At 44.2% G+C, this 17783-nt stretch overlaps 1 protein-coding gene across 1 annotated transcript in view; it reads left to right on the top strand.

Moving 5' to 3' along the window:
• LOC146209417 (fatty-acid amide hydrolase 2-A-like) overlaps positions 1-16780 on the top strand; it is a 47898-nt gene extending 31118 nt beyond the window's left edge. Inside the window, exons 3-7 of the mRNA XM_084600155.1 lie at positions 2770-2979; positions 8486-8605; positions 12737-12888; positions 14970-15065; positions 15859-16780. Coding sequence (XP_084456281.1) covers positions 2770-2979; positions 8486-8605; positions 12737-12888; positions 14970-15065; positions 15859-16470 — 1190 coding nt within the window. The 3' untranslated portion in view covers positions 16471-16780. The remainder of the gene's footprint in view (positions 1-2769; positions 2980-8485; positions 8606-12736; positions 12889-14969; positions 15066-15858) is intronic.
• Positions 16781-17783: the final 1003 nt, after the last annotated feature.

Here is a 17783-nt window from a genome sequence, read left to right on the forward strand (position 1 = left end):
ATCATTAAGTCTTTTACCCATCATCATTCTCACTGTATAATGTTCAACAATTTTTCCACATTTTCGCAAAAGAGGCAGCTAATAAAGGAGAAAACATCTCAAGTGGACAGAATGTATTCTCTGCCCATTGTACGGTTTATTTCAGGGAAATACACGAGAAAACAAATTTGGACTGTGCGATTTCAGTATATATATATATATATATATATATATATATATATATATATATATATATATATATATATATATATATATATATATATATATATATATATGCGGAAAATTTGACAGACCTTTAACTCGGCTAAATTTATTTAACCAAAGCAAGAGCGGCCCGTTTCGCTCGACCCACCTCTCTTCGTCTGTGTGTGGAATCTTCTAGGCCACCCCCTCCCCTGGATGATCGGATTCTTCCTGTCGTCTTCGTCTCTTGTGAGTCACAGAGGCTTTAAGAGGCTATCGCCTGGAACAACCATGACGACTGCAGCCGATAAGTTGTCAACAGCTGTTGCAATGCGTTGGTACGGTTTAGAGGCAGTTGAGGCTGTCTAGAGACAGAGCGAGAGCACGGCTCTGGTGTAACTGCGGTTTAGTTACGTCATGGCTAACACGGTGACTGAGCAGGCGCGAGCGCTTGGTTCCGGTGGCAGCGGTGGCGACTGAAATGATGTCATAGCTGTCAAGTGCTTTCAGTTCGATTAAATGTTAACATTGTGCACACGAGGAAGAAGATGCGGAGGGCAGTAGTAAAAGCTTTTGCTTTTCAAACAGAAACGAAACAAATATAATGCTTGGAATGCTGCAAAAATTCAACAACTATGCATGCCGAAAGAATGGGAAAATATTCCGCGACAGTGTTTTGTGCTTGCAGAAAAGAAAATATTCTTTTGTCTTAGTATCCCGGTGGCTTTTCAAATTTCGTTCGCTAGTCAAGCGTTTGGTGTTGCCAGTGGAAATTACGTTTACTTGAGCCTCACAGCCATAATTGCATAATTGCACAGCCAGCTGCAAGCATACATCCAATTAATTTATCAGCAAATATCATGCAATAAATGGTTCTATTTATGTTCCGTAGCCTGCCGAGTTAAGCAGAAACTTGCTGCCTGCGAGTTCAACTGCACGCTTTATAGGACGTTTAAACAATCCTCGCTTTGAATTTCCAGAACTGATGCACTTTTAGGCGCACTGTGAGAAATGCCCTGTTCGTATTAAACAGTGGTTTGTTGTGAAGATTTTTTATATATTTAAAGGTTTATTTAGGAACTCCTATACAATGTGTTGTGTCGGAGAGAGAACGTTGGAGAAAGCTGACAATAAACTTTGCTTGCATTAGGTTGATAACTGGTTCCAGGAGTAGTTATGAAACGTTGACTTCAGATTTTGGTTTTTCAATTTTTCCGCAAAAGTTCTTCTTGAATTTGTCGATACAAGGCAAAGAGCAACTTTACAATAATAAGGCTGGCACAAGGCGCAGGAAGAGAGTGGGAACAGGTCGTCTGTTAATGTCATAATCTCTCTTTATGTCTTTGATTCATACCACCTTCATGACAGGGCCTATAGCATCACTTAACCCAGTTCTAAACAAACGCTGAACATGGTGATTTTTTTCTAGAATACGACCTTCCTCCCAAGCCATAAAAATGAACTTTAACTTTTATTTTCAAAAGCTGCACTACACCTGTTTATTTCGTGCTACATAGGGAGGCTACAACAATTGTGAGGTTATTCGCGGAACCACAAGAAATAAAGTAACCTACTATGCGCTTGTTGGCGGCTACGTAAACGCTAGCAGTTTGGAGGAAACATTGCCCCGTCCTAAGCACTTTGCATTTGCAGTGCCTTCGTAAGATAATCCTTGGCCAGAAGGTTCTTGGGTTTTATAGTTAACGCAATAACGGCTCCTTTGTACGCGCCTTGTTTTGAGTGCGTAGCACTATTAGCCACAATCACAGATTTTGCCTATGTCTGCCTCAAATCGCGCGCTCTCTCTCTCTTCGTGAACGTGAAGGGGAGAAAGAGAAGGTGAAGACAGGCGCGTCGCGTGGCTCATCATTGAGGAAGCAGTGCGGCCGCATAGCTACCGCAGAAGTCTCTCTCTCTGTCCATCCGTCTGTCCGTACATTTGAAGAAGAGGAAGGGAAAGTGGCGACGCCCGCATCACGCGGCTTAACACTGAGGGGGCGGAGCGGCCGCATAGATGCACCCAATGAGAGAGTAAGACAGTGAGAGAGGGGGATGTCAGTTGCAGACGTGGCTGCCGGGCCCCCACTGGGCAGCGTTTCACAAACTTGTCTACTCGGGAGTGAGCAGTCATGTGTCGCTTGCGCGTCCTCAACTTCGGGAATCCACTCCAGACCTTTCGGCCGCAGAACAGTGCACGGTGAAGAGGTGCATTGTGCCTGTTTCGTTCATTTCTGAAGGTGGTCTAAGGAAAGCTGAGGACGCGGCTGGGCCGCGCCTTTACGTTGCATCGCAATAGATGAAGCCGGGGCCGTACGTTTGGCACTTCAGCGCAGGCTCGCTGTGCTTGACGAGCTGAAGTACAACAGTTTGCTACGCAACTACTTCGTATCTGATTAACTATGCAAATAGGCCGCAATTTTGTTGTTTATCTTTCTCGCACGTTAACAACGTATCTAGTATGAGAAGTGCCGCAGGTGTCCAAATTCAGGCCAGAACAGCGCTCTACATGCAGCGAAGGCATTTAATAAAAACGGAACACGCTGACCTGACATGCACATGTTAACCGCGGTTGCCTTTGACATGCAGGAATGCGTTACGACGTCGGGTCTCCATTCAGCAAGGGTCGTCGTGCCAGCCAAGACGCGGCTGTCGTGGCAAAGCTCCGCGCAGCCGGAGCGATACTGGTGGCGATGACCAACGTTCCCGAGCAGCTGCTATGGTTTGACGCGGAGAACAAGCTGGATGGAGCCACAAAGAACCCCTATGACACCCGCCGGGTACCCGGAGGAAGCAGCGGTACGTGGTAAAACTCGTAAAAGCTTCGTAAAGCCTTCTCCAGTTGGAGAAGTCTTCCAGTCCTGAACGGCAATTTTTACAACGTCTATTAGCTTACCACGGCATACAGTTGCAATACTGTTAGGAGTCAAGCAAATTAAAGTAGTTAATTAAAATTAATAATTAAAAAATTAGGTCAGCATGGCCACAGCGATCTTGTCTCATTCGTATTCGACACCTCGTCTGTCTGTCATGTGCGGTGCGGAGGCGCCGCTAGCGGGCACACGTCCGCCTTGCACACTCTCTCTCACCATCGCTATCCACACCTGAAGACGGCCCGGGCGCTCTGGTTGCAGCTCAGCACTTTTGCAGGGGGGCGTCCTTTGTCGAGAGTTGGCGCTCACATTCGGTCATCCCGTTTCACCGACCGCTCCTGTCGAAATTGTCCTTGCATTGCGAATTTTCTTAGCTTTAGTTCTTCGATCATTTCCTTTGTGAGTGCCCGTTCGTCGTCGGAGAGTCGGTAGGGACGAAATTTCGCTGGCTCCGGTGATGTCAGCTGAATGTTCATTTCAGCGGCATTTGTGCAGCCGATCTCTGAAACGGCGCTTGCGAAGCAGTCTCGATATTAGCAAACAATCTTTTCGAGTTTTTCTCGCTCTACATGAGTAACACCTGGCCCTGTTTTGATGTTCTCGCTAGGGATCACTGAATGCTGAACAACACTGCTGTCCGACGTACTCTCTCGCAGTGGGGTATCGTTCAGGTAGCAAATTTCTGCTCGTGCGATCCGCTCGTTCTCTTTGATGGTCAGGTCATGATTAGAAACGCTCGTGATCGGGATGCATGTTTCATTAGCCCCGACAACGCTGCGGACACAACGTGCTATGCTCTCGACCTTCTTCTGAGCTGAAAGTCAACAAACACATCGGATCATGTTGCGCTGCCTGTGGCGTGGAGCATAACGAAACCGACGTATTGTGGGGGTACCACCGTTGTTTCCTTCGTCCAAATGCATGCGGGTCGTTCTGGAAGCTCTGGGATTTCAGTTGACTGAAGCTTGTCGTTGCTATCCTCCACGTTATCGTGCACCTCAAATATCCGCACGGTGTTCTTCCGCCTGACAATTGTGACGTATGGTTGCTCAGTAAATGGTTGACCCACAAGTATGGGCAGGAACTGGGACGCGTCGGACACAATTAGCACAGGAACGTCCGCTGTAGCTTGGTCGACCGTGAGTGACGCGTGTTTCTCCACACGGTGTCACGTGCCCTGACCCGTAACACCATATGGTGAGCGGCTTGATCAACTTCGAGTAAGCGATTCCGATGCGGTCTGCATTTTTTTTTCCGCAGAGTTACGCATTGGCTGCCGAGAGCGAAGTATGATCATATGTCGGAGCCGTTTGCCTTCGCCATCATGACATACTTTTAGTTCGCCTTTTCAGTGCCTAAGATATCAAATACGACGACGTTCTGAGCGACGCGCGCTCCTTTCTGCTTTTGCTTTGCAGTCGTTTTTTTGATGACCCACTCGCTCACACGCTGTGCATCGTGCCCTCCATGAGGTGCGGGCATTTGAGGGACTCGTGCTGTGCTCGCTGCAGCTGAAGCAGAGTGGTTTTCCCCTTACATTCCATGGCGGCTTCCTTTTCGCCCTCGGAGGGGCGTCCCTGCGGTTGGTCGACACCGTCACACCGGTTCGCTTTTGTGGCTATAGGTGTTGGACATGACGGGAAAACGAGCATTCGGAGGCGATCTGGTTTGAAAGTTTTGGAAGCGATGTTTCCTAACCTTTCTTCAAGGCACTACAGGCAGTGAAGAAGGTCCTGTGGTGGCTCGTACGTGCGTACTCTCACTGCTCCAATGACCTCGTCATCGTATAGCCCCGTTATGAAGTACTCAATGTAGGCTTCATGTGTGAGGCCGCAACGGCGAGCTTTGGAGAGCTTGTCATAGTAATAACACTCGATGGGCTCACCTCGCTTCTGTCGTCTCTCCTCCATTTCCCTGCGGAGTCGTTGAGATCCCGCTGTCCTGAGAAAGGTGCACTTAATTCCTTCTTTCCATTCCGGACAGGTTTTGTTGATGGAGCGGAGGGAGTCATACCATGTTTTCTCAGGCCCTTCCAAACTTAAGAGTGCATTTCCATATGTCAGCCGGTCGGACCAATGGTAGACTTCTGTCAAGTCGTCCACGCGCCTGGCGTTAGAGAGCTCGAAGACACCGGATCAAACGAGGGCACTACCCGAGCAGCTCTGCCGCGCTGACGATGGGTGTAGCCGCTGCTTGCTGCATCTGAAGCAAGGCAATTCCATTGATAGCTTCTCTCAATGCTGCCTGAATGCTGGCTTGTAGGATTTCTGCTATGTTGATCGTTGACTGGGGGTATCTGAGGTAAGTTTCCGCTGGTTGCCGTGTCGTAGAGTGCGCCTTGGCCTGAGTCGTCGTTCCTGCCATTGCTGCCCGGTCGTCCGCCAACTTTGTTGGTCTATCCGTTGAAGATGCTGCGCTGCGGGTGACTGGCATGGTGGGGCTGGACGGTTACTTCATTCGGGCGTACATTGCCTATCCCTCTCTGAATTGTTAGGAGTCAAACAAATGAAACTGGGGTTATTAAACTTTTTAATTACAGAATTAGGTCAGCATTACTACAGCGATATTGTCTCGTTCGTATTCGACACCCCGTCTGTCTTCTGTCTGGCGCGGCGCGGTGGCGCTACTGGCGGACGCACGTGCTCCTGACTCGTCCTAGTCACACTCTCTCTCTCTCCATTGTTCTCCACACCAGCAGACCCGTCGGGCACTCGGGTTGCAGCTAGGCACTTTTTGAGGTCGTCGTCCTTTGTCGAGAGTTGACGTTCTGAATACTATAAAATAATCCCACCTTAAACGGGAAGAATCTTTGCTACACTGAACAGCTTCTCTTCTAAAGTGTATTCGTTAAAGGTTGAATTGCTCCCAAACGAGTAAACATTTTACGACATGATTACAGCGAAAGTAATTCTCACAAAACGCCCATTGATTTGGGCCATTTTTCCCGCACCACAGTATTTCGAACCCGCCATAGGTCGCTCATCAACTTTCACATTGCTTATTTAGGTGCCCGCTCATATGAGACAGGTTTCAATTATTCCTGTTGCTCGCCCAACGTTTTGCAATATTGTCAAATGTGGCAATTTTTTCAAGGGAGTAATAATAGAAATACTGGTCTAGCATATATCTTGTAATTACTTAACACACAAAGGCTAAGCGTAGAGAGGTAAATATAAAAAAAACGTACACAACAGTTACGTTTTCCAAAGGAAGGCATCACCATGGAGTCCCGTATAATTACTCTTAAAAGTCACTAAGATAAGCTAGTTGTAAAGCTTTTCTTCTGCTCCTGCACTCTAATGTGTCAAAGCACACTCAGGTCATAAAAAGCTAATCTTCTGTTTATACATTTTAATCCTTATGTAGTTTTTCGGAAGGGTTTGGTTCACTATTTACGTGAACGTGATGCGGGAACGTGATGCTGGCGGTTCTACGTATGTTACCGCCAGCGTCACGTTCTAATTGACGCTGGCGTTAACACAAGACGTTCCGCGTCCACCGCTATAATTGAGGGTGGCGCCGGTGAACACTCTCAAGGTTCGTATAGAGACAACATTAATACCCAAGAGAATAGCAGGTGGGAAGGCGGCCGATGTAGCTCAGTTGGAAGAGCACCGGACGCATTGTTCGGAGGTCGTGGGTTCGGTTTCCACCATCGACACGTTGTTTTTCCTTCTACTTTGTGTGTAATTACCTATCTTCCAAACAGATTATACTAATTTATGTGATTACCGAAGTAAAAATTAAAAAAAAGACAAAGTACAATCCCCATTGCTATCCTTGGCCTCGCCGACTGTTGGCTTCTTTCCTTCATGTATTATAACGAGCACCCTCGTTTCCCCTTCATTTATCTGCACATATATATATATATATATATATATATATATATATATATATATATATATATATATATATATATATATTGCGAGCCTTCCGTGGATGTTCTTTAATTTGTACATGCCATGATCTTCCTCTTTCATTTGTGCATACCATCATCATCGTCCGGCGGCGCCAGCTCCGGCATGCGCCTGGGTTTTGTCATCGGATTAAAACTCTAGACAAGGCATCGCTGGCCTTGCCGTCACGACCTTATATATAAATATATATATATATATATATATATATATATATATATATATATATATATATATATATATATATATATTGCTCTAGTCTTAACGTATATTTTCACCGTTATCTAGCTGTTATGCACTTTTGCAGATCGAACCACTGTAATGGTGTATTATTTTATATTAACAGGTATAGATATTTTATGTAGTTATTTTATTTTTGGTGACTTCATGCCTGCTTATTTTTACCCTTTACTAGGGAATGTTTTTATAAAAGTGAAATAATCCATCAGCCAGTGTCTTGTTTTTAGGTCCCAAGTGTATGCTTAGACCAGAGAATGCTCCTGAGGTCACTGCCAATTTGCGAGTAGGCGACTTCACACACTTGTTCCTCCTATAGATGCCTGAAAATGTTTTTCTCGGCTAACTTCTTCGTGGACTTGACTGCTACGTCACCATCGATGCCAAATTGTGTAACGGTCGCGTTTTTAAATTTTTAGGTGAAGCTTGTCGATCCGCGCTTGCTGACTGAAGTAATAGGCGTTGAAAGCTCACCACGCACTTGTATGTTTTCAGGAAAGTAGGAATCTCTTAATATAAGTACATATTTCCACCTAGCGTTGCCACTTTGGACATATTGCCCCTTGTACGTGACAATATTTTTAAATACCACCAGTGACGAGTTACGAACGGATGACGAAAGGAGGAGAGAAAAGCACGCAAATCCGACTGGGACTGGCATTAGGTTTTACTTCTGTTTGAATCTTGTTCACCATCATTCTTCACGGTTTTTTTTTTCTTGTCTTAATACAGGGATCTTTTTTAACTCAATTTCTTGAGCCTAAAGCCTGCACGACAAAAAATGCTTTTGCCGTATTTGTTATAGCTTACTCTTTCTTCTATCTCACTTGATTGTTCACCTATCTCTTCCTCTGAAGGCGGATGCTAATCGACATTTTTCTCCTGGTCATCCTTTGTTTCTCTACTACCTTCTATCTCTTTAACCGCTTTTGCTATATGCCTTCTTTAATACACCATCTTCTTCCACTCTTTCTTTAATATGTATATACATGCCCTTAGCCAATAGGCTTATTCCATTAAGTGCTCATTTTTTCGATGAGCACCAGCTGGTCACAGCAGTACATGCAACGACCACCGCCTGCTCCTCATACTTTTTTTCTCGTTCACGAGGGCAGAACAAAAGTGTATAGAGTGTATACACGCCAGTTATTCTTACATTAACTACAGCTTTGCTGCGTTCGTACGAAGGGTTGCTGACAGCTCTCTTTGAATCAGATGTTGCAAGGTAAGACACGCATCTTGCAGCTCTGTTGTTCACTGCGCAACCAATTTTCTCCGTAGGTGGTGAAGCCTGCTTGATTGCTTCGGGCGGATCCGTACTCGGAATCGGCACAGATATAGCAGGGAGCATACGGCTTCCAAGTGCTTACTGTGGAATCTTTGGTCACAAGCCGACTGCGGGTAAGAAAGCAAAACGTGGTGTTAAGAGCTGTGAAATATGAAGCAACATTGCGCCGCTTTGCTATTTTTTCAATGCCAGGAATCACACCTGAGACACAAGGATGAAATGTTTGGTGCTTTAAAAGCAGGCCAATACTATCACTACAAAAAAAAAAAAAATTCTGGGGATGCTTATTCGATGCTAAGAATGCAGTTTCAGATATATTCTGCGTCGCAGCCTCTTTGACTGCTAGCTTCTACGTCAATGCGCGCTGAGAATAGTCACTACCTTCCTGTTGTGTTTGTCAGGGAAAAACGCAAAGTGCGTGCCCTCAAGGGAAAAGGTCAGGATGAACGCCGATATGAACTTGATGTTGGATACATGAAAACATATCCGGTATATTGTAAGTGCGAACAAACAAGAAAAGGGACCACTGACGTTAATAATAAAGGTCAGTCATGATTCAGTGCTATCAACGTGCTTCAATCTTTTTTACACGTCTTTCACGCCATTGCCCAATAACGTATCACTAACATGCCCGTCCAGCGCTAGAGCTATCATGCCCTAATCTTTCTTAACATGTACACGTAGCGGTATAATCTGCAACCTCCACACTATATCAGTATTTCATTCAAAAATAAAATCAGGAAAGTACTACCGGCTGTGAATGGCTGTAAATTGATAGATATGTGACCAGTAAGAGCACACATATTTTGTCGCTGTCTGCTCAAGTAAAAATTTTGGTTAGAACGTTTCTTCTCACCGCGCATAATTCTCCTATATACTCAGATTATCGGAACTGCTCATTTACCACTCTCGGTTTATAAACTGCTTCCCGCAGAAGAGGCGACTAGTCACCCTGACAAAGAATATTGTTAATTGAATTTTTCTACGCGCATTTCATTACCTTGAGAAAATTAATTGAAGTGACTCTGAGCTATGGCGAATTCACTAATGGGCCGCTGAGATTAGACCTAAAGACAATAATATTACTGATCCCTACTAACTATCCCTATTCGCAAATAATATTCACCGTGATAAGTTCCAACCTAATTGTTTGTCAAGCCTGTTTTCTCTACTAAGGAATGAAAATTATTTTATTCAAACACTGAATCCCGCCTCTTAGTTCTACCTTTGCTACTAATTACAGGTCGTTGTCATTCGTAGTTCATTCTAGAAACCTTCGCGCTCCACATTAAGGCTTATGTTTCTACATCTGTGTATGTAATTAACGCCTTTTGTGCATTTGTCCAATGAACTGAAGATCCGGAACCCCGTCCTGTTGGGTAAAGTTATGCTTCATGAAACACGTAGAAGAATAGGTGACAACGCACGCGCTCACACACACACACACACACACACACACACACACACACACACACACACACACACACACACACACACACACACACACACACACACACACACGCACACGCACACGCACACGCACACGCACACACACACGCACACGCACACGCACACACGCACACGCACACGCACACGCACACACGCACACATGCACACGCACACGCACACATGCACACGCGCGCGCGCTAAGACGATGCTGCACTGACAACTCATTATTTGTACACCAATACCTTCTTCCTTCTCAGCTGCTAAGTACACGCCACTTCATCTTTCTGTCAGTGATTTAAAAAGTATTTCTCTTTCTTCGATAAGAGAACAGAGGGCGTAGCGACAAAATCTTCGCAAGCCAAAGATATCTCCCAGGCTTCTAAGACCTCTCTCATCAACCTTTCCCTAATCCTGCTCAGAACCGCTACGTTATTAAGGTCTTCTGAGGACTTTTCTTTCTTGCCTAACGTACAGTCCTTGCAGTGCGACATTAGGTTACTTTCAGACTTATCCCAAATTGGAGAGGCACGTTTTCGTGCCCTGTCATTAATGCATCTCCCAGTCTAGCTGATCTATTTCCTGCTACAGGACAAGGCAATCTGACAAACAGTCCCTTGGATGCATTCGGAATATTTTGTACGATGCACTGTTTACATCCTAATTTATTGTCGTTCGCATTCGCTCTCGCACGCATACTTTTAGCTTTCATGGGATCCGTAGAAAAAATATATAATATAATGTTTATATATAATATAAATAATATGAGCTCGTTGACGTAGAGTGACAAAGGATAAGGAATGAACATCTGATGCAGAGGAAGAAGAGATCTCTTGTGGCTTATATCCATGGCTTTACTCATAACATGATCAAGATTGGTCAAACATTCGGCATTCATATAATTCCTATGGCTCCCAACAAAGCTAAAAGTATGTTTAAGAGAGTAAATATGAACGAAAATGAATCAAGATGTAAAACAGCGGAACCGTACAAGAGATCTGAATGCATCCAAGGGATAGTAAATCAGATTGCCTTGTTCTGCAGCAAAAAAAACATCAGCCACACTGGGACATGCATTAATGACAGGATAAGAAAACATGCCTCTGCAATTTTAGATAAGTCCCGAACTAGCCTAGGGTAGCACTGAAAATACTGTCGCTATGTAAGAAAGAAAAGTCCCCAGCAGACCTTAATAACGTAGCAGTTTTGAGGAAGAATAAGGACAGGTTGTCGAGAGAGGTCTTAGAAGCCTAGGCGATATCTTTGGCTGGTGAAGATTGTGTGAGCACGCCTTCTGTTCTCTCATCGAAGACAGAGTTCAAATCACTGGGAGGACAGTGAAAGATGAAGTGGCGTCTACTTTGAAGTTGAGAAGGAAAAAGGTATGTGTGTACAAACAATTATTGTCAGTGCAGCATCGTCCTTGTTTGTGTGTGTGGGGGGAGGGGGGTGGTGCGTGCTTGTGTGTGTGTGTATGTGTGTGCGAGTGCGTGCGGGCGCGGGCGTGCCCTATGCTGCTGCGTGTTTCATCATGTCTGACCAACCAACTCAACGGTCCACTGCATTAAAGTTATGCTTACGCGGGAATGTGGGAATGATTTGAGAAATATTTGGAGGAATGCGAAGAATGTAATCGTTTTGCGAATTCATTACTTGTTGTCTATGAAGCTAATGGTTTGAAATCTTATCTGTCAAATTCAGAGGATTGAGCCTTTGATACCTCTTATTCAAATGTCTTTCTGGGCGATTGTTCCAGTTACAGATACGGTGTCCACGATTGGCATTACGATAATTTAAATTATGGCGCAGTAGAATGAATTGGGGAAGCAATATAGATTAATGTACAACAAAGCGCAGTATATATGGCGTGGTATAGGATCCATAAGAAGTTGTCATCAGTTATACGTTGCCTGATATTGTTTGCTAGATTTACGTGCCGAAGCTGCTCATGCAGGAGGGGATAGTTCACGCACGTGCGCCACTGTATTGCATGCTGCTATGTCTTTTCTGGAGAAATGCAAAGGTCGCGGCCGTAATTCAATAACAGTAATTTAGCCTCCACCTCTAGAGCCATTTCAATTAATAAGTAGTAGGAATATAACTCAGGGAAACAGCCGCAAGAATAAATAATATTGCGATAACACGGCCAAACCCAAAATTAGTAGCGTGTCCAGTGGTTTTACTGTTTAAACATCATAAAGCCGAAAATGGTAAAAGAACCCCGTATTAAATTCAAGGTAGTTTCACCAGTTGCCCAGTCCCTTAAAAGGTTGAAGCATAAGGTTTTACAGTTAGCGCTTAGACTCGACTGCTAGGAAGAGGTTTTCTTTTTGAATTACAAACCAGAAAACTTCATAGATTGAACAGGGGGGCTACACATAGTTACACCCAAGAGGGCATTTTAGTGTGCTTATTGGCGCTTGAAGAACGGATAAAAACAGCGCAGAAACAAGGACGTGACCCCACAACACGGTTACATGCTTTCGTAAACCCTACAAAACACGGAGCGATTATTAAGTAGGGAAGACTATATTGAAATTCAAGTCGGCTGCTGCAAACAGCGTCTGCCAAATGAATTGGAATCACAGCACGCTAATTAAACCCTGACAGATGGCCTTTGGGATCTACTGAGCACGACTAATTTAAAGTTGTAGGCGCACCCATACCTTTGTCCGTCCTTCATTGGGCCTCCTTTCATTATTCTATCTATACGTTCGCATTCGCATGTCCGTTACTCAGCGTATGTGTTTCTGTGTTCTCAGAAATACAATATAGCATATTCACTGCGTATTTCTCAGGTGTCCTTTCACTCGACGGACTGCTTCCCGACGTGGGCACCATGGTCAAGTACAACACCCCAGGCCCAATGTGTCGATATGCGGAAGACATGCCACTCATGCTAAGTGTCATGGCAGGGCCCAAAGCAGCGGAACTTCGTCTCGATAGCCAAGTAAGGCTTCCCAGATTCGGCAATATCTAAAAAACTTATCTTTGTCAATATGCAGACGCTTCTCAATTTATCCGCGTCATGAATTGCGTTGAAGAAGGGATTTCAAAGGTAGCTTTAGGATATTTGAAAAAATATACTACGGTGTGACCAGGAAACGTTTTCGCTATAAGCCATAACACCATAAAAATAGGAAAAAATTAAGTCGATTGCGAAGCCTTGTTCAGCGCGCTTGTGATAAGATAACCGGCATGCTGTTATTATGCTTCCGGTGCTGTTTTACATATTTAACGTCTCACAACTATCTCCGTGCAGTTACGCGAGCGGAGCTTAAGGTCAGCCCAAAATGTATATTTCCCCACAGGCAGGTATTTTGTTTCAGCACACTCCCATTAATCTTATATTAAAGGCAGCATACACTACTGAAGATATGGGGTTACTGTTCATATTGGGCTCCCGCAACAGGTGTCTGCATAAGTAGCGATATGAAAGGCTATTCGGTTGCTGTAATGAGGACTTTAAATAGAAAAATATATTTCTCTATGGCGCAGAGGATAAAACTCCACAGTGAGATGCTGGTGCAATAAATAACTCAGATTGCGAAATTGCGGGACTGTAACAATTAACGTAATATAAATTTGTATTTTGCCAAAGGATTATCCTGTTACAAAAAGGCCTGCTGGCAATTAAATTCTACCAGGCATTTCAATTCCCCTAAAAATTTTAAAGCACCAGAAACATACAGTCTGCAACACACATTACGACCACGACTGTGTACACTCATCGGTTGTGCTAAATATATAGTGGTGTGAGCGAAGACAAAAAAAATGTGCGACATTTTACTCCCTCAAATTGAATTCCTCGCAGTGAGATTAATCAGACCAATCAAATATTTTATTCTTAAGAAAATTTGAAATAAGAAATTGTGCTATCAACTTTGCATTTGCTTATAATTGGCACGGTGATCCACTGGGCTCAAGGTGTGATCCTCTTATGACAGTTCGAACATGACAGGTCAATATGTGCGATTGTCTATGGGTGCGAGTTATATTGTAAATCTAGGCAATTCTGCAGAGTTTTCAGTTTACGGTGAATGCGACACCCTGCTTACTTAAGGCGCCACACTGCTACCTCTCAGGATGTGTTGGCTACGAAGGATACATTGGATGTATGTACATATCGCGAATATGTACTTGAAAGGTTGTGTCCGGACACTAGTATTCAATATCAGGACCCCAATTTTGGCTCTCATCCTACTTCCCCTCCTCAATCATTCCACGCGAACATCTTGCTATGCCGCCTGTCGACCATACGAATCTTTCCACATAAATGTTCCCATTCACTGGCGCCTCCTCCTGAAAAAATGATTCTTAATAATCAGTGCCACTAAAAATGAAATATTTGCCCAGAAAACACGTCGTCGTGTCGAATATTTGTCCAGCGCATTGAGCCTCCCCATCAGACTTTGTTGATTTGGAAATTTTTACGCTCACGCTCTTAAGTTACAAACACCATGAAATGTCCACGAAAGCAGAAGAACGAACTCCGGCGCTCTAGCCTGACTCGTAGTGCACCACACGCGAAATTCGGATGTCATTTGAAAAATAAAAATGTTCTGTTATGCTTTCCTCGGAATCATGGACTGTTAGCTCCCTTCATGTCTATTTTAAGCAGAAAGAGTAAGGGGGGGGGGGGGGAGAAGGGAAGCTAATTTCCTCTCCGTAGCTTATAGGCTGCGTGCGTGATCAGCTAGGAAAAAATTAAGCAAATATTTTGCAGGCCTCGTGTATTTGAAGGCCTATATTGCTGTGAAACATTAGCCAATTGAATCAATTACTGCCGAATGGTACGAATTTCAATTTCGGTTTGTCGTTCTGTGATCAGTTGTTTGATGTACAGCGACTCCTGCGTTAACTATTATGTATCTGTTACCAGTTTTGTTTACTATGAACAATTTTACTCGCACTATTACTGCCCTCATGAAAGCTTCCTGCAATTTATGGGCAGTTTGCTGGAATTTAGCCTCACCAATTCAATTTAAAATGTGTGCATGATGCAAAATATTCACATATTTCTCTTCTCAGGTTCTCCTGCGAAATTTGAAAGTGTTCTACATGGAGGACGAAGGAAGCTACTTGTTGAGCCGAGTGAAATGGGAATGCCGAAAAGCAGTTAGGGATGTGAGTAGCTTTGTTTTACCTTGAACCATTAGGAATGAAGTAAGCAGCATGGGTGTGGATCTCTCTCAGGAAGCATACTGTGCTGCGCATCAGCGAAGTATTTTGTATCGACATCGATTCGTTTTCTCGCAGAATGGGCAACTCTCCTAGGGCGCATTGGGTCCGAGCAACTGTTCGGAGCGATGACCTTCTCTTAACATCTTATTTTCTTCTGAATAAACACCCAGGTGTAGCTCCTTGTTGATCGACATGTAGATCATTAGATAAGAGTTCTATACGCCGTTCCGTGAGGAATAGTGACACCTTTAAAAATATTCCTGCGGAGCTTTCGTTATACGGGCGCTCATCACAAAAGAGAATTTATGAGCATTTGGGCCCCGGAAACGACGTAAATAAAGTTGTGTTGATTTGGCTGCCAAGGACAGCAAAGTGCCCTGAGTCCTTGCAATGATGACAGGCAGATACGTATTAGCCGATTTTTCTCGGTACAAGCAAAATGTGTCGGAAGTAGGTGACAATCCTTTTCAGTTGCACGTTAGTTTTCCATGCAAGCGATACACGTCACCATTTATACGTAACGCTTCGAATGCGCGTCAAATGCACACCTCCTGCCCTGAACTTCATAATTAGGTGAGTTAAACTGAAATATTTTTCTTCGCCCATTATTATTCTTTTATTTGCCGTGACACTAATTCAAATTCCAAATTTGAATCTTTTTGTACTCGTGGCTGCCAAATTCTCTACAACAGAATAATCTCAATTATTCCGGTTGGGTATATTTCTGTCTCTGCAGGTTATCGACTTTGTACGCAACGATCACGGCGTCGAGGTTAGTCGGCTCGAGGTTCCCGAGCTGCGTTACGGAATACCCAAGTGGATTCTGGCCTACCAAGAATCCAAATCGCGTCCACTGCACGACCTCTTCAGGCCGGGCTCCACTGGAATAAACTACACCGCCGAGTTCCTCCGCATCATGACCGGCAGCTGTCCCAACACTGCCGCCGCCATGTTGCTCTGTTGGGCGTCTACGTTTTCTTGTTTGAGTTCCGAGCGCGCAATAGCCGCCTTCCGTGGTACGCTGGATCACTTGCGAGACTACTTGGAGGCCCTTCTGAGAGACGACGGCGTCTTCATCCTGCCCGCGACTACGGCTCCAGCGGATTACCACCACCAAGGTTTGTTCTTTCCCGATGGCTTCAACTTCACGTGCGTCTTCAACGTGCTTCAGGTGCCGGTCAGCGTGTGTCCCATCCTTCGCACGGCGGGAGACGGCATGCCCGTGGCGGTACAAGTGGTGGCGAGCCGAGGAAACGACCGACTCTGCTTGGCGGTAGCCAAGGAAATTGAGAGGAAGTTCGGGGGCTGGGTGGAGCCCGCCCGCGCGAAGCAACGATTGAGCGGATAGACGCGCGAGCCTCATGTGAAGCTCACATTACGTCGTTAGTGAAGAAATGGTAGAGGGCAACAGAAATAAATAGTTCTTTTTTTGGACCACATTGCTCACACAAGATTGTTCTTTGTATTGTTATTGTTCAACACATCGTTATAAATGACAGAGAGATCAATTCTGATAAATTATCAAGATAGTCCCAAAGTCCTGGCGTAAAACATGGGTTGAAAGCTCAACATATAGCATGCAAAGTTGTGACATTAAAGCCATAGAGGTATATGTGGTGCGGGGAGACATCTTCAATAAAATAAATCATGGTAATCTTGATGCTTTGTCTTTATTAAGCAATCAGTTCGCCTTCAGTGTCAAACGCATCTTTCACTCAGTGAACTGACACCGTGGAAAAAGCGGCAAGAAGTTTCTTAATGTTACGGGTCAAGATAATACGCTAGTGTCCACCATCAATCCTTCGATGCAATCAGCAATGTCCTGTAACGACTGGCGGTTCTTGATCGTGCAAGCATGGCGCTCACACCGGAGATGTTTAGTTGTGGCCGGTTCTTTGATTTTGCGTGCTTCTATTGATTCTGTTGAGCATTTCTTAGGTGCAACATTTGCAGTGAAACTATTTATTTGAAATGTAACCACTTCTATTAGAGCAGCTAAATAGTTGGCGCTGATTATAGATTTTGTTTTATTATAGGCAACTGCTATATTTGGCCATTTTTACTGAGTAACCATGAATGACGGCCGGGTGTCGTCATCAGTAAGGCAGTAAATATACTGTGCAAATGTCCACAACTGTTTGCTGGCAGCCGTAAATGTTAGCTTTGTGAAAAAACTCCTTTGGGAAAGATGTTTTCGTGGCAAATAATCATAAGGTAATTTAAGATACAATTTAAGAACATGTTTGTAAATAATCTGACGTTTATATCGCGCTCTTCAACTACTCACAAGCATGCTGGAAAGGGCAGAATTATTCTACAGCAATTGGGTTCGAAATGCCGTAAGAATGTTGCACAGGAAACGCACGATATATGAAAACGAAAAAAAAAAACAGCTTGATCTAAAATTAATTTTCCCGCTTATTAAGCTTACTCTAGCATTATTTTGTCATTTGTACGCTATATGTGTTATTTATATCAAGAGAAGTTGGGAGCTCATCGCTACTCTTAGCTTTGATGGAGATGGTGGTTTTGCCATGACGGAAGTACACGAAATTCCCGACTTACTGCCACCTTGAGTAGTGCAGTTTCTTCGCCATTTTCGACAATCATGTTTATGAATAATCAAGACATTTTTGAATTCCGTACACCGTATTCACTACA

The sequence above is a fragment of the Amblyomma maculatum genome, chromosome 1 (assembly GCF_055883805.1).
Source record: "Amblyomma maculatum isolate TAMU_Amacu chromosome 1, ASM5588380v1, whole genome shotgun sequence".
Classification (NCBI taxonomy): domain Eukaryota; kingdom Metazoa; phylum Arthropoda; class Arachnida; order Ixodida; family Ixodidae; genus Amblyomma; species Amblyomma maculatum.